The 21,819-nt window shown below is 43.7% G+C and overlaps 1 protein-coding gene across 2 annotated transcripts in view; it reads right to left on the bottom strand.

The window, feature by feature from the left end:
* Positions 1-21,819, bottom strand: part of LOC135506025 (lethal(3)malignant brain tumor-like protein 3) — a 49,358-nt gene that overhangs the window by 18,271 nt on the left and 9,268 nt on the right. For both annotated transcript variants that reach the window (XM_064925366.1, XM_064925365.1), the window contains exons 11-18: positions 21,207-21,358; positions 19,302-19,378; positions 18,022-18,107; positions 17,757-17,867; positions 14,076-14,190; positions 9,980-10,082; positions 8,084-8,239; positions 7,659-7,760 (exon numbers count right to left, since the gene is read on the bottom strand). In XM_064925366.1, the coding sequence (XP_064781438.1) occupies positions 7,659-7,760; positions 8,084-8,239; positions 9,980-10,082; positions 14,076-14,190; positions 17,757-17,867; positions 18,022-18,107; positions 19,302-19,378; positions 21,207-21,358 (902 nt within the window). The remainder of the gene's footprint in view (positions 1-7,658; positions 7,761-8,083; positions 8,240-9,979; positions 10,083-14,075; positions 14,191-17,756; positions 17,868-18,021; positions 18,108-19,301; positions 19,379-21,206; positions 21,359-21,819) is intronic.

Here is a 21,819-nt window from a genome sequence, read left to right on the forward strand (position 1 = left end):
ATACTATGTTTCTACGAACTTTACAGAATTTTCATCTGTCTCTTGTGACTACATTTGAGCCATTGGATTACTGAACAAAACGCGCCAACAAAATTGAGGTTTTTGGATATAAAGAGGGTGTCACGGTTTTCTAATGGTGAAGGAGAGTCGGACCAAACTGCAGCGCGTTTATTGTGATCCATGTTTATTTACACAACGTAACACGAATCCAAAACACAAACTCTACAAAACAATAAACGTAGTGAAAACCGAAACAGCCTTAACTGGTGCAAACTAACACAGACTAAGGACATCAAGACACTCAGGACAATCACCCACGACAAACTCAAAGAATATGGCTGCCTAAATATGGTTCCCAATCAGAGACAACGATAAGCACCTGCCTCTGATTGAGAACCACTCCAGACAGCCATAGACTTTGCTAGATAACCCCACTAGCTACAATCCCAAAAACATACACACCAAAACCCCAAGACAAAACACACCACAATACAAAAACTCCATGCCACACCCTGGCCTGACCCAATACATGAAGAAAAACACAAAATACTTAGACCAGAGCGTGACAGACCCCCCCCCCCAAGGTGCGGACTCCCGAACGCATCTCAAAACAATAGGGAGGGTCCGTGTGGGCGTCTGTCCATGGTGGCGGCTCCGGCGCGGGACGTGGAACCCATTCAGTCAATGTCTTAGTCCCCTCTCCTTGCGTCCCTGGATAGACCACCCTCGCCGCCGACCATGGCCTAGTAGTCTTCACCCAGAACCCCACTGGACTGCGGAGCAGATCGGGACTGAATGACAGCTCGGGACTGAGGCAGCTCGGGACTGAGGGGAAGCTCGGGAGTGAGAGGAAGCTCGGGAGTGAGAGGAAGCTCGGGAGTGAGAGGAAGCTCGGGAGTGAGAGGAAGCTCAGGCAGGTTGATGGATCTACCAGATCCTGGCTTGCTGGTGGTTCCGGCAGATCCTGGCTGACTGGCGGATCCTGGCTGACTGGCGGATCTGGAAGAGTCTGGTTGACTAGCAGATCTGGAAGAGTCTGGTTGACTGGCAGATCTGGAAGAGTCTGGTTGACTGGCAGATCTGGAAGAGTCTGGCTGACTGGCAGATCTGGAAGAGTCTGGCTGACTGGCAGATCTGGAAGAGTCTGGCTGACTGGCAGATCTGGAAGAGTCTGGCTGACTGGCAGATCTGGAAGAGTCTGGCTGACTGGCAGATCTGGAAGAGTCTGGCTGTCTGGCAGATCTGGAAGAGTCTGGCTGTCTGGCAGATCTGGAAGAGTCTGGCTGTCTGGCAGATCTGGAAGAGTCTGGCTGACTGGCAGATCTGGAAGAGTCTGGCTGACTGGCAGATCTGGAAGAGTCTGGCTGACTGGCAGATCTGGACAGAATGGCGGTGCTGGGCAGACTGGCGACGCTGGGTAGACTGGCGACGCTGGGCAGACTGGCAGCTCCTTGCAGACTGGCAGCTCCTTGCAGACTGGCAGCTCCTTTGCAGACTGGCAGCTCCATGCAGACTGGCAGCTCCATGCAGACTGACAGCTCTAGCTGCTCCATGCAGACTGGCAGCTCTAGCTGCTCCATGCAGACTGGCAGCTTTAGCTGCTCCATGCAGACTGGCATCTCTAGCTGCTCCATGCAGACTGGCAGCTCTAGCTGCTCCAAACAGGCAGGAGGCTCCGGCAGCACTGGAGAGGAGAAAGGCTCCGACAGGGCTGTAGAGGCGAGGCGCACTGTAGGCCTGATGCGTGGTGCTGGCACTGGTGGTATTGGGCCGAGGACACGCACAGGAAGCCTGGTGCGGGGAGCTGCTACCGGAGGGCTGGGGTGTGGAGGTGGTACTGGATAGACAGGACCGTGCAGGCGCACTGGAGCTCTTGAGCACCGAGCCTGCCCAACCTTACCTGGTTGAATACTCTCGGTTGCCCTGCCAGTGCTGCGAGGTGGAATAGCCCGCACTGGGCTATGTAGGCGAACCGGAGACACCGAGCGCAAGGCTGGTGCCATGTAAGCCGGCCCAAGGAGACGCACTGGGGACCAGATGCGCAGAGCCGGCTTCATGGCATTTGGCTCGACGCTCAATCTAGCCCGACCGATACGCGGAGCTGAAATATACCGCACCGGGCTATGCACCCGCACTGGGGACACCGTGCACACCACTGCATAACACGGTGCCTGCCCGGTCTCTCTAGCCCCCCGGTAAGCAAGGGAGTTTGCGCAGGTCTCCTACCTGGCGTAGCCATACTCCCTGATAGCCCCCCCCCAATAAATTTTTGGGGCTGATTCCCGGGCTTCCATCCACGTCGCCGTGCTGCCTCCTCATACCAGCGCCTCTCCGCTTTAGCCGCCTCTAGTTCCTCCTTGGGGCCGCGATATTCACCAGGCTGAGCCTAGGGTCCTTTTCCGTCCAGTTCTTCCTCCCATGTCCAATTCTCCAAGTGGTGTAGCCTCTCCCACTGAAGCTGCTTCTGTTGCCTCTCCTGTGGCTCCTGTTTCCTCTTCTCCTGCTGCACCTTTGGGTGGCTACACTCCCCTGGTTTAGCCCAGGGTCCTCTCCCGTCAAGGATTTCCTCCCATGTCCAGAAATCCTTAATACGCAGCTCCTCTTTGGGCTGCTCCTGCCTGTTGACACGCTGCTTGGTCCGTTTACGGTGGGTGATTCTGTCACGGTTTTCTAATGGTGAAGGAGAGTCGGACCAAACTGCAGCGCGTATATTGTGATCCATGTTTATTTACACAACGTAACACGAATCCAAAACACAAACTCTACAAAACAATAAACGTAGTGAAAACCGAAACAGCCTTAACTGGTGCAAACTAACACAGACTAAGGACATCAAGACACTCAGGACAATCACCCACGACAAACTCAAAGAATATGGCTGCCTAAATATGGTTCCCAATCAGAGACAACGATAAGCACCTGCCTCTGATTGAGAACCACTCCAGACAGCCATAGACTTTGCTAGATAACCCCACTAGCTACAATCCCAAATACATACACACCAAAACCCCAAGACAAAACACACCACAATACAAAAACCCCATGCCACACCCTGGCCTGACCCAATACATGAAGAAAAACACAAAATACTTGACAGAGGGACAGAGGGACTTTATCGAACAAAATGAACTTTTATTGTGTAACTGGGAGTCTTGTGAGTGCAACCATATGAAGATCAAAGGTAAGTGATACATTTTATTGCTATTTCTGACTTTCGTGTCTAATCTACTTGGCTGGTTACTGTTTGTAATGTTTTGTGTGCTGAGCGGTGTCCTCAGATAATCGCATGGTTTGCTTTCGCCGTAAAGCCTTTTTAAAATCTAACACGGCGGCTGGATTAACAACAAATTAAGCTTTATTTTGATGTATTGCGCTTGTGATTTCATGAAAGTTAAATATTTATAGTAGTTGAATTTGAATTTGGCCCTCTGCAATTTCACCGGAAGTTGTCGAGGTGGGACGCTAGTTTTTAACACAGGTGTGAGTGTTGACGAGGACAAGGCTGGAGATCACTCTGCCATGCTGATTGAGTTCAAATAACAGACTGGAAGCTTCAAAAGGAGGGTGGTTCTTGGAATCATTGTTCTTCCTCTGTCAACCATGGTTACCTGCAAGGAAACACGTGCCGTCATCATTGCTTTGCACAAAAAGGGCTTCACAGGCAAGGATATTACTGCCAGTAAGATTGCACCTAAATCAACCATTTATCGGATCATCAAGAACTTCAAGGAGAGTGATTTAATTGTTGTGAAGAAGGCTTCAGGGCACCAAAGAAAGTCCAGCAAGCGCCAAGACTGTCTCCTAAAGTTGATTCAGCTGCGGGATCGGGGCACCACCAGTAAAGAGCTTGCTCAGGAATGGCAGCAGGCAGGTGTGAGTGAATCTGCACGCACAGTGAGTTGAAGACATTTGGAGGTTGGCCTGGTGTCAAGAAGGGCAGCAAAGAAGCCACTTCTCTCCAGGAAAAACATCAGGGACAGACTGATATTCTGCAAAAGGTACAGGTATTGGACTGCTGAAGACTGGGTTAAAGTCATTTTCTCTGATGAATCCCATTTCTGATTGTTTGGGCCATCCAGAAAAAAAGCTTGCCTGGAGAAGACAAGGTGAGCGCTACCATCAGTCCTGTGTCATGCCAACAGTAAAGCACCCTGAGACCATTCATGTGTGGAGTTGTTTCTCAGCCAAGAGAGTGGGCTCACTCACAATTTTGCCTAAGAATACAGCCATGAATAAAGAATGGTACCAACACATCCCCGAAGCGCAACTTCCCCTAACCATCCAGGAACAGTTTGGTGACGGACAATGCCTTTTCCAGTATGATGGAGCACCTTGCCATAAGACAAAAGGGATAAGGGATAACTAAGTGGGGAACAAAACATCAATATTTTGGGTCCATGGCCAGGAAACTCCCCAGACCTTAATCCCATTGAGAACTTGTGGTCAATCCTCAAGAGGCGGGTGGACAAAACCCCACAAATTCTGACAAACTCCAAGCATTGATTATGCAAGTATGGGCTGCCATCATTCAGGATGTGGCCCAGAAGTTAATTGACAGCATGCCTGTGTGGATTGCAGAGGTCTTGAAAAAGAAGGGTCAACACTGTAAATATTCTGTATTGCTGATTCAACTTGTTAGCCAGGGTTCGTGCAGATAACCAAGAATTTACAACTTTCAGATGAGACTGAATTAAGATGACGATTAATATTGACTGCTATTGATGTAAAATATTACTAGGTCTTTAAGAGTTTATTCGGAAGATAACAGCTCTATAAATATGATTTTGTGGTGCCCCGACTCTCTAGTTAATTACATTTACATGATTAGCTCAATCAGGTAATATTAATTACGGAGAAATTATTTTATAGAATAGCATGTCATATCACTTAATCCGTCAAGACTTGCTTAGTTAAATAAAAAATAATAATCACATCAATAAATTGGTTAGAACAAACTCTGAACGCCATAACACATGACAGAAAAATTTATGCAGCGGATGGGAAATAGGAACTTGAAATTGGCGAATGTTTACTGGTTCCCAGGAGGGAAAGGGGAAGTCAGATGTATTTGACTTAGTTGTGGAAAATACTGTAGATCATGCAAGCGCGCTGTGTAAGTATTATGTGTGCCAAACAAGTGCTGTTAGATTACAATATTATATATTTTTTGACCATTTGGAACAGTGTAAACAACACTAAATTGTGTACCAGTGTCTGTTCTAACCAAAACATTTTTTGTAGAAAGCAAAGATCAAAAACAGTTACATGCATTCGCGAATTGCGATTTATTTATTGTTTAGGCTAATTATTCAGCTCCCTTATTTTATGCTTGATTGCTTATCAAAGCATGAATGACTTGTATGCTGTGGGATGACATGAACAAATAATTGATTGATACATTAGCTCAGCAGTTCACAAACTGGGGGTTGCGATGCAATTTAGGGTCGCCTGATCGGGTCGGGGATAAAACCATTAATATACAATTTAAAAGTGTATCTCAAAATCATTGCAATCTGGTTAACCTTAAATATCTAAATGAAAATTACTCAAATCTAAAATTCAACCAGAGAGCGTCCTTAGATCATGGGAAAAGGCCGCACTTGACCGTTGCACTTGAATTATTCCCACGGTGAATGGCTAGGCCTGTTACACTATGAAACCACACACTATTGCAGAGACTTTGATATTACTGGCCGCAATTGATATGGTGAAAACAATGTGTGGGGTGACAGAGGCACACAAACACATCAATACCTTTGTCAGATTACATTGTTAAACAAATGATTGATGCTAATGCGAGCAATCAAGAGGAAACTGACTGAATCACTCAAAAACTCCCCAGCTTATGCTCTCCAAATGGATTTTAGCTGTGAGGACCAAGATGTGCATGCATTGACTTTTGTTCATACATGTTGGGGGATGTTATTCACCAGGACATATTGTTCTGTCTCACGATTCCCGAGAATACAACAGCCAGGGGATATTCAGTGTGCTGCATGGCTGTATTGATGAAAAACGGATGAATCATGTGACCGAATGCATTCACGGGTCACTACGGAGGAGTTTTGGTTCTTGACTCAAAGGGAATACCCTGCTGTCAGTCTCACTCTGATCATCCTCACTCAGGATTCCAACTCGGGAACTCAGGCCTCTTTCTAGAGCCCCGACCTTCTGACCTGAAGATCACGGACATCATGATTCGACTTATTTTCAGAGTTCCCAGTTGTCTTGAAAGCACCATAAAACTCACAGTAGCCTTTGCCAGCTCATATCTGTGTGAAGCTGGATTTGGTGCTATTGTTTGCATTAAAACCAAATACCGACCCAGGTTGGATGTGACAGCAGAGATGAGGTGTTTACTGTCGACCACGCCCTCTAACTTTGAGAAGGTCAAACTCACCCATCTCATTAGTGGTGGTGAGATAAGTTACATTATGTCAGACTCATTTGCAATTGACTATCATACCATCACATACTTTTAATGTGGGGCTGAGTTGAATAGACCATCAGAAATACTGTTATAATGTTGACTAGCATAGTCCCAAATAAAACAACTCACGTGGTTGGGGTTGCGAGAACAACGGGGTTGTGGGCAAAAAAAGTTAGGGAACCCCTGCAGTAGCCTACGGTATATATTGAAATATAGGCCTAAGAAGGTTACGCTATTAAGACTAAACAGGAAGCGCTCTTTGGTCTTCAGCTCAGTGCTGGTTATACAAGGCTGCGTGCATATTATGTGTGACAAACAGGTGTTGTTAGATCACAATGTTTGGAACAGTGTAAACAACACTAAATCATTTAAAAGTAATACCAGTCTAACTGGGAAAAAGTCTTTATTACAGCATAGCAAAGATTAAAAACAGCACATTTGTGAAATTGCTTTATGCTACAGTTTGTGGTTGAGTGAGGTTTGGTGTTCTCAACACCAATATGCTGGTTAACTTTGCTATTATGCACATACAGAAGCAACATACAGTACCAGTCAAAAGTTTGGACACACATTCCAGCTATTTAAAAAAAACGATTTTCTACATTGTAGAATAATAGTGAAGACATCAAAACTATGAAATAACACATATGGAATCATGTAGTAACCAGAAAAGTGAATGAGTAGGTGTGTCCAAACATTTGACTGGTACTGTACAGGGAAAGGCACCAATTCAACGGCAAACTGAAGATTATGTTTCAGAACCGCGGACAGTGACTGCTATCCAACGTGTAAGAACGCACATTTATTATAAAATATTATTAGATTTATTAGTGTTGCACCATTATTCTTACATAATATAACTATATAAAAAACAATTGGGGGAGGGCATTTTTATTTTGTATTGTATTTCACTGCCTTTTTCTTCCCAATTTTGTGATATCCAATTGCGATCTTGTCTCATCACTGCAACTCCCCAACAGGCTTGGGAGAAGTGAAGATCGAGTCATGTCTCGCAGATTTCACACCAACATCACAAGCTCGTCACAACCTGTTACGTGACTATCAAATCCTCACAATCCTATCAAGAGTCCAACACTGGGCCGGCAGGCAGGCGGGCAGGCAGTAATAACACAGTACAGTCACACCACTCCACCTTCAGATTTAATGCGAGGTCTGGCAGCCATTCCGGAGAGCAGGGTTATTCAAATGCATTGTAAGGGCCACTCACCTCCTCTTGGGCTCTGTGCCGGCGGGTTTCGCCATGCCGCTGCCAGCCATCTCACACCTGCCAGGCTTTTCCAGGTGATTTGTGTTGGCGCTTAAGTGCTTGCTAAGAAATTGCCAGAGAAAGGAGTTGCTTTTAAGTTGTGCAGAAAGAACATCCATAATGAGGCTGGCGGGGACTGTTAAGAATGTTTAGTCACTTCAGACAGAAATAGATGAGGGCTGTTCACACTTATTTGGGTGTTAAGCTGCTAAAATGCTTCAAGGAATTTAGAATTCAGTTATATTTCAAAATATGAAGCTACACGATGATAGTTTCAGCCAAACTCAGGAATTATACTGTATATATTTCCCCCTACAACATCTGTCTGGGAATGTTGATTAGTTAAGAGCATTCTGAGCGTGTTCTGGTTACTAATTGGTCCTTACTCTGCAGTGAGAGCTAGAGCTGGGTGGTTCTCTGGGTTGGGTTCTGCCCGTCGGGGTCGGCCCAGTCCTCCTGACCCTGGCATCTCACCACTCAGACGGTCTGGCAGCACTGAGTCCTTGTTGATGTTGAGATCAGAGTATGGGCATCCCACCGCACTGCAAATCAGAAAACGGACATTATTACAAATGACTGATTTCAAAAAAAGGACTTTGTGTAATACCAACTTCATAATAGGACTTCATTATAACTTAATAAGGTATTAATAACATATGTCACCATCAGACAAGATATGATTTCACACATCAATGTTCTTGGGGACAGAATCAATAAAAGCAATAATAAATAATGAGATTCGGGAAGTTGTCTCTCACTGAGAGCGTGTCACAGACTCTCTTTCCTGTCTAACCGGGCAAAAGATGATTTTGCTATAAAACATGTGAGTTTACACAGTTCCAAGTACTTCTCAGTAGTCACTGCAGCAAACCAAAGAATTCTGAGTCGCTGGGGTTGACGTAATTAATTCCAGGGTGATGAATCTCAATTTGGAAGCATTACATTTGCTGCAGACAATAGCAGTGTGCAGACTGTGACTACTTCTTTACAGTGCATTATCACCTCCCACCTGTGTAATGTACAACTTCTCATTAACTTTGGGGGAAACATACTTTAACTCCACTAAAAAGGAAATATATAAACAACATATTTGCATATACATGGGGGTATGGATGGTTGAGTAACTGCGACCACTGACTGATGAGAGGAGAGAAGAGAAATTGAAGCGTTTTTCTCATTCTCCTCTAATCCCTCTCTCATTCCACTCCCTGGCCACTGTCACACATTTTTATTAAAATGAGGATCTTCCCTATTATTTCTGCCCATAGCTAGCTGTGGCGCTACCTGATTAATATGCCAGGTTAGCCCACAAATCCTGATAAAGCGCCCTTCATTCCATAGATACATTTTAATAAACTACATTATGTACTCAGACTCCAAGGTTAATCAGCTTACATTACAGATACTGAACCATGGTACAGTGTCCCCATTAAAAAGTGACTCTACAGCAGTATCTATGACCTCAGGTAACTATATAATGTAGGACTTAAGCGTCAGAGTCATATTGCCTTTTCTGCAAATATTTTTCTGCTCACATTAGTAGATATACTACACCTGGAAGGGTATATGCTGTAAGAAAGCCAGCTGATGCAGATGCATCATTGTAGGTGTATGGAGAGTGGAGATGTGGTTTCTTAGGAGAAAAGGGAAAGAATGGTGATGAATACTGATGGGAGAGAGTGACACTCATGCGCTTACACGGCTGTGCTTCTAGCTCCACACAGCCAATTATACAGCCTATATACAGCCTCACCTCAGGGGCATACAGGTACGTGTGGATCATGTACAATACCAATACTGTTGACATCCAGACCTAACACAGCTGCTGTAGGCATATATTGGGTGTCTTTTGCATTACGGATGTCTATGCTACAATATCGGCTAATACATGTAACCGGTTGATCAATGAGCAAGAAGACCCAGTTTGACCATTCACTGGCCTGTAGTGATATGAAGCCTGTTGGTGTTATTTTTATAATTTTTATTTAACCTTTATTTAACTTGGCAAATTAGTTAAGGACAAATTATTATTTACAATAATGGCCTACCCCGGCCAAACCCTACCCCGGATGACGTTGGGCCAATTGTGCGCCACCCTATGCTACTCCCAATCATGGCCGGTTGTGATACAGCCTGGAATCGAACCAGGATCTGTAGTGACGCCTCTAGCACTGAGATGCATTGCCTTAGATTGCTCGGGAGCCCTATAAGTGTCAGTTTCCAGTAGATGGTAGTTTTAATCCTGGCCAGCCAGATTGAGTGCTGTGAGAGAGAGAGAGCACCTGTGGTGGCCAGAGTAGCGGGCTCCTTTGATGTGGCCCACACCTTTACACCCTGGGGTGGGACATCCACCCTGCCCTGATGACTCAAACAGCTCCTGTGGACCTGGGGATGAGGAGAGGGGAGATATTACATTTGGGTCTACTGTACCAGTCAAACGTTTGGACACACCTACCTACATTCAAGGGTTTTTCTTTATTTTTACTATTTTCTCCATTTCAGAATAATAGTGAAGACATCCAAACTATGAAATGACACATGGAATCATGTAGTAAGCAAAAAAGTGTTAAACAAATCTAAATATATTTTATATTTGAGATACTTCAAAGTAGCCACCTTTTGCCTCAATGACAGCTTTGCACACTCTTGGCATTCTATCAACCAATTTTTATTTTTATTTTTTTATTTCACCTTTATTTAACCAGGTAGGCTAGTTGAGAACAAGTTCTCATTTGCAACTGCGACCTGGCCAAGATAAAGCATAGCAGTGTGAACAGACAACACAGAGTTACACATGGAGTAAACAATTAACAAGTCAATAACACACTAGAAAAAAAGGGTCTATATACATTGTGTGCAAAAGGCATGGTTTCATGAGGCAGTCACCTGGAATGCATTTCAATTAACAGGTGTGTTTTGTTAAAAGTTAATTTGTAGTATTTATTTCCCTCTTAATGCGTTTGAGCCAATCAGTTGTGTTGTGACAAGGTATGGGTGGTATACATAAGACAGCCCTATCTGGTAGATAACCAAGTCCATATTATGGCAAGAACAGCTCAAATAAGTAAAGAGAAATGACAGTCCATCATTACTTTAAGACATGAAGGTCAGTCAATCCTGATAATGACAAGAACTTTCAAAGCTTCTTCAGGTGCAGTTGCAAAAACCATCAAGCGCTATGATGAAACTGGATCTCATGAAAGGAAGACCAAGAGTTACGTCTGCTGCAGAGGACAAGTTCATTAGTTACCAGCCTCAGAAATTGCAGCCCAAATAAATGCTTCACAGAGTTCAAGTGACAAACACATCTCAACATCAACTGTTCAGAGGAGACTGTGTGAATCAGGACACCAATAAGAAGAAGAGATTTGCTTGGGCCAAGAAATACAAGCAATGGACATTAGACCGGTGGAAATCTGTGCTTTGGTCTGATGAGTCCAAATTTTAGATATTTGGCTCCAACCGCTGTGTCTTTGTGAGACGCAAAGTAGGTGAACAGATGATCTCTGCATGTCTACTTCCCACTGTGAAGCATGGAGGAGGAGGTGTGATGTGTGGGGGTGCTTTGCTGGTGATACTGTCAGTGATTTATTTAGATTTCAAAGCACACTTGTCCAGCATGGCTACCACAGCATTCTGCAGCGATACGCCATCCCATCTGGTTTGAGCTTAGTGGGACTATCACAGGACCTCCAGGCTGTGTAAGGGCTATTTCACCAAGAAGGAGAGTGGTGTAGTGCTGCATCAGATGACCTGATCTCCATAATCACCTGACCTGACCCCAATTGAGATGGTTTGGGATGAGTTGGACTGCAGAGTGAAGGAAAAGACGCCAACAACTGCTCAGCATATGTGAGAATTTCTTCAAGACTTTTGGACAAAACAGTCCAAGTAAAGCTGGTTGAGAGAATGCCAAGAGTGTGCAAAGCTGTCATCAAGGCCAAGGGTGGCTACTTTGAAGAATCTAAAATATCAAATACAGTGCCTTGCGAAAGTATTCGGCCCCCTTGAACTTTGCGACCTTTTGCCACATTTCAGGCTTCAAACATAAAGATATAAAACTGTATTTTTTTGTGAAGAATCAACAACAAGTGGGACACAATCATGAAGTGGAACGACATTTATTGGATATTTCAAACTTTTTTAACAAATCAAAAACTGAAAGATTGGGCGTGCAAAATTATTCAGCCCCTTTACTTTCAGTGCAGCAAACTCTCTCCAGAAGTTCAGTGAGGATCTCTGAATGATCCAACGTTGACCTAAATGACTAATGAGGATAAATACAATCCACCTGTGTGTAATCAAGTCTCCGTATAAATGCACCTGCACTGTGATAGTCTCAGAGGTCCGTTAAAAGCGCAGAGAGCATCATGAAGAACAAGGAACACACCAGGCAGGTCCGAGATACTGTTGTGAAGAAGTTTAAAGCCGGATTTGGATACAAAAAGATTTCCCAAGCTTTAAACATCCCAAGGAGCAGTGTGCAAGCGATAATATTGAAATGGAAGGAGTATCTGACCACTGCAAATCTACCAAGATCTGGCCGTCCCTCTAAACTTTCAGCTCATACAAGGAGAAGACTGATCAGAGATGCAGCCAAGAGGCCCATGATCACTCTGGATGAACTGCAGAGATCTACAGCTGAGGTGGGAGACTCTGTCCATAGGACAACAATCAGTCGTATATTGCACAAATCTGGCCTTTATGGAAGAGTGGCAAGAAGAAAGTAATTTCTTAATGATATACATAAAAAGTGTTGTTTAAAGTTTGCCACAAGCCACCTGGGAGACACACCAAACACCATCCCCACTGTCAAACATGGTGGTGGCAGCATCATGGTTTGGGCCTGCTTTTCTTCAGCAGGGACAGGGAAGATGGTTAAAATAGATGGGAAGATGGATGGCGCCAAATACAGGACCATTCTGGAAGAAAACCTGATGGAGTCTGCAAAAGACCTGAGACTGGGACGGAGATTTGTCTTCCAACAAGACAATGATCCAAAACATAAAGCAAAATCTACAATGGAATTGTTCAAAAATAAACATATCCAGGTGTTAGAATGGCCAAGTCAAAGTCCAGACCTGAATCCAATCGAGAATCTGTGGAAAGAACTGAAAACTGCTGTTCACAAATGCTCTCCATCCAACCTCACTGAGCTCGAGCTGTTTTGCAAGGAGGAATGGGAAAAAATTTCAGTCTCTCGATGTGCAAAACTGATAAAGACATACCCCAAGTGACTTACAGCTGTAATCGCAGCAAAAGGTGGCGCTACAAAGTATTAAGTTAAGGGGGCTGAATAATTTTGCGCGCCCAATTTTTCAGTTTTTGATTTGTTAAAAAAGTTTGAAATATCCAATAAATGTCATTCCACTTCATGATTGTGTCCCACTTGTTGTTGATTCTTCACAAAAAAATACAGTTTTATATCTTTATGTTTGAAGCCTGAAATGTGGCAAAAGCTCGCAAAGTTCAAGGGGGCCGAATACTTTCGCAAGGCACTGTATATTTATTTGTTTAACACTTTTTCTAGTTACTACATGATATCATGTGTGTTATTTCATAGTTGTGATGTCTTCACTATTATTTTACAATGTATAAAATAGTAAAAATAAAGAAAAATCATTGAATGAGTAGGTGTGTCCAAACGTTTGACTTGTACTGTACCTAGTGAGATTATCCACAACATGACTTCAGGCAAACCATCCTAGAATAATGTTACAAAATCTATTGGATTCATGTAATGCTAATGGGCAGTACAATGTCCATATTAGGAGAGCCTCAGAGTCACAAGGAGTAGGTGTCAACCTCAGAAGGAGTTGGTACTAACGAGAGCCATACAGGTAGAGAAAAAGCAGATATCTCCCTGAATCTGTCCTTATGACACGAGTGAGCTGCCATGTGAAGCAGTAGCTCTGTACTCTGAAATATGACGGCAGCTCGACTTCTCCACGCCACGTTTCCATGGACACCATTACACAGGGAGAAATGATCAGGAAGGGGAGGCAGAGGGAAGTTCTTTGTTCTGCACCCAGCATCCTCTGGGTAAAATACAGGATATTGACCACATGATTTCAGGACAGGACTCAGGAGCCGGACTCAGGAGCCGTCAAACATCTTGAGTTATTTTGAGCAATTATTTTCACAAACAAGGCTCCAACTACTTCTTAAATATAATGACGGCAGATCAGATTCAAACAATGCGAAGTTGGAACCGTCTTTTCAGGGAAAGCATATTACGCCATTTATGATGGAATGGGATGAGAAATAGCAGCATCGATGGAGGCCTGGCTCTAAGTGTGTCTGCTATGAACCGTAGGTCTTGAACTGAGGCAGGGAGCTGGACATGAATAGATTAGGATGAGTCATAAAGCCACTCACTGATCGGGGGCTGGAGGGGGTGGCCTGTCTTAGCACACCAGCCCGCAGGGTGGATGTCTGGGCTGTCTGTGTCCACCCAGTAGTCATACTTATCCGTCCAGCCGTCAAAATGGATCTAAAGGAACACACAAAACAAGGACAATAGCTAAATATAGAAATGTGGGGAAAAGAGATTGTCAAAACCATGGTAGACATGATAAGGACATGTCTTGGAGGTAAGAAGCAGAACTACTGATTGCGCCAGTCTACCTGACAAGTATTGTCTCCGACTGAAGCCCCTGTCGCTGCCTCTTACAGCTGGCTTGCCCTGCTATCTATGTGAGGCAGACACACAGCCTAGTTGATCACTATCTCTCCCTCAGTTCTGATTCACACTCCTGACAATGAGAGTGTGCCTCACAGTCTGGGGCAAACAAGAGGAGACAGGAGCACATCAGGGAGTTGTGGAAAGGCAGACCGTCCTAGTCTACAGCCTTCTTCCCTCCCTGGCTGAACACCCTTATTACTATTTTACAGTTGAAGACAACATGAAATATGAAGCAAGTGATGGTTTTCAGAGGAACTGGAGAAGGGGAAGCAGTAAGATAACACATGTGATTGTTGAAGGACAATGAGAGCATGAAATGCATGTAGTGTTGGTTTGTGTGTGAGTGATAGTGATGGTGATGGTGGGGATGGAAGGAGATTTAGAAAACACTGCCTTGGAATGGTGGTGGTGGAATGGAAGATAAAAGTCAGGACAGAGGTCCAGATCACATCTAAAGGCTTGTATATAAATGGAGGAGTGAAAGTAGAGTACAGTTTAGGGGTTAGGACTTGTTTAATATATTTGTGTGTGAGTGTGGGGGGAGGTAGATCAGCTTGAATGTTGTTGATAGGTATTGGGTTCTATCAATTTAAATGTTTGCATAATTTCTAATTCCCCTTACTTATGTATTGTCTCCAACCGTATCACCCCTCTCCTGACTGGAGTAAACTAACTGATAACAATACTTCTACTTACAGCAATTTTCGCTCATATGTACGGTACATGTAGTTAAATAATTATAGATCTATTCCTAATTTCCTCATTCTGCAAGTTCTGAATGTTCACCCACAGCGAGTAAATCCACCATTCATTGTGATCTTAACTCCGACCCTCCAATGTCCACAGTCTAACCCATCTTTCCCAGTATAATACAGTTTTGCTATTTCCTTTTGCAATACATCCCTCCACTTGACTGTGATGTGTTATGAGGGTCCTGAACCTCCCTATTTGTAACATTCCTGACGATATTGCACTAAAAATAAATACTTTACAGAAGAGTGTAATGATATTTCACAATGACTGATCACATTTTTTTCAGATCCACTAACAATACAGTTTGCAGGCCCATCTGAACCCTGATATTATGACATAACAACCATTCCTGGCATAACAACCATAACGACCATTCCTCCAAAAGCGAGCTGCCAATGGACAGTACCAGAAAACATGTTCTATTGATTCTGTTTCCTCGCGGCAGAGTCTGCACAATGCTGACTGTTCAGTGCCCCTTATATTGAGTATTATTTTTGTAGCAAGGAATTTATATAATAGCTTAAATTGAAATGAATGCCTGCTCTTTCCATGACATAGACTAACCAGGTGAATCCAGGGGGAAAGGGGGGGGGGGGTTAGTTGCTTGTGTGACATCATTTTACCATCCTTGTTTACAATGTTCTTCATAAATATTATACCCTTCTTGTAAATGTTTTCTAAGAAAATGGTTGTTTTCTCTATCAGTACAGTGGAGTTCAGCCATATTATTTGCTGTAATATTTGATCTGCCTTTCCTGGAGGATGAAATTGAAACCAACTCTTTATGGCTTATTTTATAAAGGAGGATACTTAAACAGGGATCCATTGTCAATAAACCGAAAATGTTTCAATCTGCAAAAAGGCAAAGAGCCCACTCTTAAGGATGGGCCTCTCTGAGTAACCACTTTGGATTTAGATATCATTGTTGACTAATGAAGGCTGTAAGAGAGAGGTTTAATGCCTTGTAATCGAATAGTTTTAACCTTCCAAACTCATGTTCGTTTTATAAATTTGCCTGTTTAATTTGATCTGGTTTATAATTCCAAATAAAAATAAACATTTTGTCTTTGATTTGAAAAAGGATTCTCCTGGAGTCGGTAGATCCATGAATAAATCTGTAAACTGAGAATGAATCAGAGAATGAATCAGGGTAATCGTCCAGTAGGTGGACAGGTAGGGGTTAGGACTTTAGAAACCCGAGGGACTGTATAGAGTGGAGATATGCTATGAAGTGTTATTTTGCTCAATGGACAGAATGTTTTAGACTGAGATGACTGAACAGTATAGACATAAATAAGGCTGAGGTAAAGGCATTGACATACTGTCGGGCTAGAGAGCAGGGGAAAGAAAGACTACTCTATGGTCCATCAGCAGGAGCAGCAGGTTAGGGAAGAGGAGAGAGGGATGAGAGAAGAAGGGGGAGGTGACACTACTGCCCTCTGCGGATAGATACCTGTCCTGCACTAATGTCCCAGCACAATGCAATCCCCTCATGACTCCCCCCAGGCAGCAGGCTGGCCACTGGCACTGAACTACTGTTCACTTCAGAGTTCATGGAAAGTGAAGCTTATAGTGCTCCTCAAAATGATCTCACTGAGAAATTCAGGCAGATGTTCATTTGACACCACTCTGGTTCCCGAGGGTCTAAGGCACTGCATCTCAGTGCAAGAGGCATCACTATAGTACCTAGTTCGAATCCAGGCTGTATCACATCCGGCCGTGATTGGGAGTCCCATAGGGCAGCGCACAATTGGCCCAGCGTAGTCCGGGTTTGGCCAGAGTAGGCCGTCATTGTAAATAAGAATTTGTTCTTAACTGACTTGCCTAGTTAAATATAACAAATTACATAAAAAATAACTGGGACAATGGGATGTGACAATGCCAGCGACTTCAATCATTTTTCGATTCATTCCCAATGCAGTACATTAGTGCAATTCACTTATTTGCTATATAAAGGACCCTTTCATTTCCTTCCAACTTTCTATGTGAAATTCCTTTACATTTTTTCCAGCGAAATGTTGAAATATAGGCGCTATACAGAGCTCAGATTAGGCATATCATTCTGTCATCTAAGATTATACTCTTTCAAATGTAAAAAGTGACATATTGTAGTTCAGAGTGCAGATGAGTGATGTATTGGCTAATCCTTCTGTACAGCTGAACTGAACCACACACATAACACCTGGTGAAACTCATCTCCCGGTCTGAGCTACACACTAGTGATAGGAGGAAGGGAGCATTCCTAGTTATTGACACAGATAGAAGTGTTGCTTCCGCTGAGTGACACTGCCATTTTGAATGAATCCAGTGTGGAGTGCAGATACTGTAGATACCGGTAGACAAAGGGGTCAGATAGACACAGATAGATAATGATAGACACAGTGACAGGAGTCAGATAGATCATTGGTTCTCAAAGCTCTCCTTGGGGACCCCCAGACATTTCACTATTTAGTTTTAGCCCTGAACTAGCTCTCCTGATTCACCTACTCATTGGCTTGATGATTAGTTGACAAGTTGAATCAGGTGTGCTTGCTCTGGCATAGATCAAAAACATGGATGGGCTGGGTGCGCGTCCTAAGGAGAGGTTTACAGTAGATAGAGAGTGATAGATATGTTCTCACTTGGATCCTGTGGTCCTCAGTGTCTACCACGGTGGCCACTCTGACAAGCATGGGGTTCCTCTTGTCCACCGTCTCCAGCTTCATGAGTGGCAAGAAGGTGTGAGGGGGTTTCTGTAGAGGGAGAGGGGGGTGTGAGGCCGCATGTCATATGTCACTCTGCAGCAGGCAGACAGCCAGCTAGGCTACTCTATTAAATTGTGTTTGGATGTGGATGGGGGGCTGCCACATCGTCTTACGGGCCGAGGATAGAGAGAAACAGCCTCACCCCTTTGAAAGCCCTGGCAGGGGCCGGTAATGAGTTGGTCTCCTCCAGATACTTTCCCCAGGAGAAATCCTTGACACTGGGGTAACCTAGAGCAAGGAAAAAGATGAGGATGTTATTACTATATGCTATATTATGTAGTGAGTGGGCAGGCGGGTAAAGTCCCTTGTGGTTTCTGGTACTCGGAACCATCTGTCTACTCCACAGCGGAATGACATCATTTATAGATCAGATCATCTGTTTGGAAACTTCATGTGTTTTTTTACTCTAACACGGAACCCAAACCGGCTGTGCACGTGCGCCATTGTGCATACATTTATTTTGTCCCCCTACACCAAATGCGATCACGACACGCAGGTTAAAATATCAAAACAAACTCTGAACCAATGACATTAATTTGGGGACAGGTCGAAAAGCATTAAACATGTATGGCAATTTAGCTAGTTTGCTTGCACTTGCTAGCTAATTTGTCCTATTTAGCTAGCTTGCTGTTGCTAGCTAATTTGTCCTGGGATATAAACATTGAGTTGTTATTTTACCTGAAATGCACAAGGTCCTCTACTCGAACAATGAATCCACACAAAACGGCCAACCAAATTGTTTCTAGTCATCTCTTCTCCTTCAGGCTTTTTTATCTTTGAACTTATATGGTGATTGGCATCTACACTTTCATAGTATTACCACAACAACTGGCAAAACACTTTGTCTTTCAATCACCCACGTGGGTATAACCAATGAGGGGATGGGAGAGGCAGGACTTGCAGCGCGATCTGCGTCATAAATAGAAAGGAGTTCTATTTTATCCCTTGGCATCGCAGACGCTCGTTGGCACACGCGAGCAGTGTGGGTGCAATAATTGAATAACATGGATTTCTACATTTATTTTGCGACGCCGCACACACGACGTGTCCGGTCTGGTCAGCATGTTACATGCGGTCTGGTCAGCATCTAACAGACCGGACAATTCACGTGCGCGAGTGTCGCAAAATAAATGTAGAAATCTGTTATTCAATTATTGCTCCCACACTGCTCGCGCGCGCTAACGAGCGTCTGCGATGCCAAGGGATAAAATAGAACTCCTTTCTATTTATGACGCAGATCGCGCTGCAAGTCATGATCGCGTTTGGTGTTGAGGGACAAAATACATTTATGCACAATGGCGCACGCACGCAGCCAGTTTGGGTTCCGTGTATAACTGTATGGTCAGTCATCATTACACACTACATCTTGGTATCTACAGGACAAATAGTGACAATAATGATTGACAGGAGTTAGTATGTCACCTGGAGGGGTCGTGAGAATCCTGTCATTGTCTTGACACCAGCCCACTGCGTGGATGTAGGGACTGGTTGCATCACACCTACAGAAGAGCAGGAGAAGGACAATGGTTAAAATGCCATCAGCTCACCAATGTCAAATTTCCCCTTTCCTATTGCCTTGCCGGCAGTTAGCCTAGCCATTAAGAGGGAAAGGGAATATCTAGTCAGTTGCACAACTGAATGCATTCAAGCTAAATATGTTTCCACATTCAACCCAACCCCTCTGAATCAGAGAGGTGCAGGGGCCGCCTTAAACGACATCATCAGCACACGAGGAGCAGTTGTTGGGGGTTAACTACCTTGCTCAAGGGCAGAACAGCAGATATTTTTAAACTTGCCAGCTCGGGATTCAAACCAGTGACCTTTCGGTTACTGGCCTAACACTCGTAACCACTAGGCTACCTGCCATTCGGCCAGAAACTGAAAGGTTGGGTTAAATGTGGAACGCATTCAGTTGTGCAACTGAGTAGGTATCCCCCTTTCCCCCTGTCTCCATAAACTGTTAAAGACATGAAGTTTATGATATGAATCCCCACTGTTATGAGTATTTGAATAAGGATCATGTTAATGACTGCGAATACAGACAGAGGAATAGATCAATTGACAATGTGACAGAGTCTGACACACTGTGGCGTGCATTTAGCCATGATGGCATGTTATGCAACATACACTTTGATGTATCGGGACAGTGAGGGTGAGAAAGGACACTTCTCTCACAGCTTCCTAAGAATACCTCTCTGGACGACAAACATCAGTAGGACAACAATTCACTCATCACTGAATGATGGAGGGCACATCATTGACCTGATGAGTAGCATTGTTTAGGTGCAACTACAGGTATTAATACTGTTATGATGCCGTTATTGCGTCGGCATTGCTGGATAAATTGCAAGGGGCTTGCAAATCTGTTTAGTATATTGCAACCCTCCTTACTTGTCCAATAGGCTGTTACTGAAATATCTTAGGAGAGTTAAACTGTTTACTATTTCACCATGTACTCAACATACTGCAAAGCCAATCCCTATTGTGGTGTGCCAGTGTGGAATAATCTCAGTAGTGCAATGGGCTTTTACTAGTCCTGTATTAGTAGACCGATTTATAGATGTCTTCAGCACAGGAAACCAAAATTATTTGTATCGCTGCACTCCCCCTAGTGTCCGACTCTCTGGCCAGGCCAGGGTGGAGCAGAGTGGAGTAGTTTAGCTGCTCTCTGGCCCGTGCTGTGATGTTGGAGTGGCCTGTGACTGGCTGTAACTGGCTGATGTGATACGTAGTGACAGCACGTGTGAGAAAGTCATCTCCCTGGATGAGTCTGCTCCTACAGTAACGAATTGACAGTAACGACTGTAACCACACACACAGTTCTCAGTCAGAAAGTCACGCAATGGTGACGATCAACAAGGGTTGGAGTGATGGAAACCGAGGGGGGAAACGGAAGCATTAAGAAGTGTGAGAGTCAAACAAATGCAATAAGAAACCAATAAAAGGGATCAGAAATAAGACTAATTAATTGTGAGAAAAGTGAGGTGCGTGCCAGTGTCAAAATAATAATTCATGGTACAGACATTTTTGTCTTTCAAATCTGAAAGCAATAATGCAGATTCAAGTGATGTAGCATGTTTGCTTATGTAAAATATAAATAACAAACACTTTGGTAAGAGGCAATGATTTTCTCCTCCCAGACACAAACCTTCTGGTTTAATAATCTAGCACCATCTAGTGCCCAATTCTGCAACAAGCTAAACCAACACAGACTCCAAAGCAATATGATTATGATACGGCATCAGTTAACACAAATCACTGCTGGTGATGATACAGTGCTTTGATTTTGAGTACTGAAGGAAATGTAATCACAAAGTTAGACATTACCAGAAGTCATAGCTCTCATCCCAATTATCAAAGTGCACCAGGAATCGACTGTCCACCATGTCTGTTACTGTGGCAACACAGATGAAGGAGGGGTTCTTCTTGTCAATGGCCTCCAGCTTCATCCCAATTCTGAATCCTAAAGGGGTGACAGTCTGGAAAATATACATAGGACGGTTACTCAGAGGCAAAAGTTACTTCATCCATAACCCTACAGATATAGGATCTTAATATGATCACCCTGTTTGTTGTAGGATAACTTTCGCAATGCAGTACATTTTAAACTTGTAGTGTATTCTGAAGGCTTCTGAGGTTTGTAATTTCCACTTAGAAATGTCAGACTTAAGAAAAAATGTATCAGCCCCTTCAATTCATTATAATCCACATAATAATTTACATTTCCTGTTACTGCAGGACTATTTTCCTGCTGTAGAAAACCGCACCTGTACTTTAAACCCTTTAAACTGCACATGCATCTGCGTCAAATCTATGTTGAATGGGCTGATGTCAAGTACTGTACTTCAATGAATGACGTGTAGTCTTAACTAAACAGTTTTACCAAGTGGTGGTAAAACGCTACTACTAAAGCAATATGAAAGTGGACACATTGAGATTT

Source organism: Oncorhynchus masou, chromosome 19 (genome assembly GCF_036934945.1).
Source record: "Oncorhynchus masou masou isolate Uvic2021 chromosome 19, UVic_Omas_1.1, whole genome shotgun sequence".
Classification (NCBI taxonomy): domain Eukaryota; kingdom Metazoa; phylum Chordata; class Actinopteri; order Salmoniformes; family Salmonidae; genus Oncorhynchus; species Oncorhynchus masou.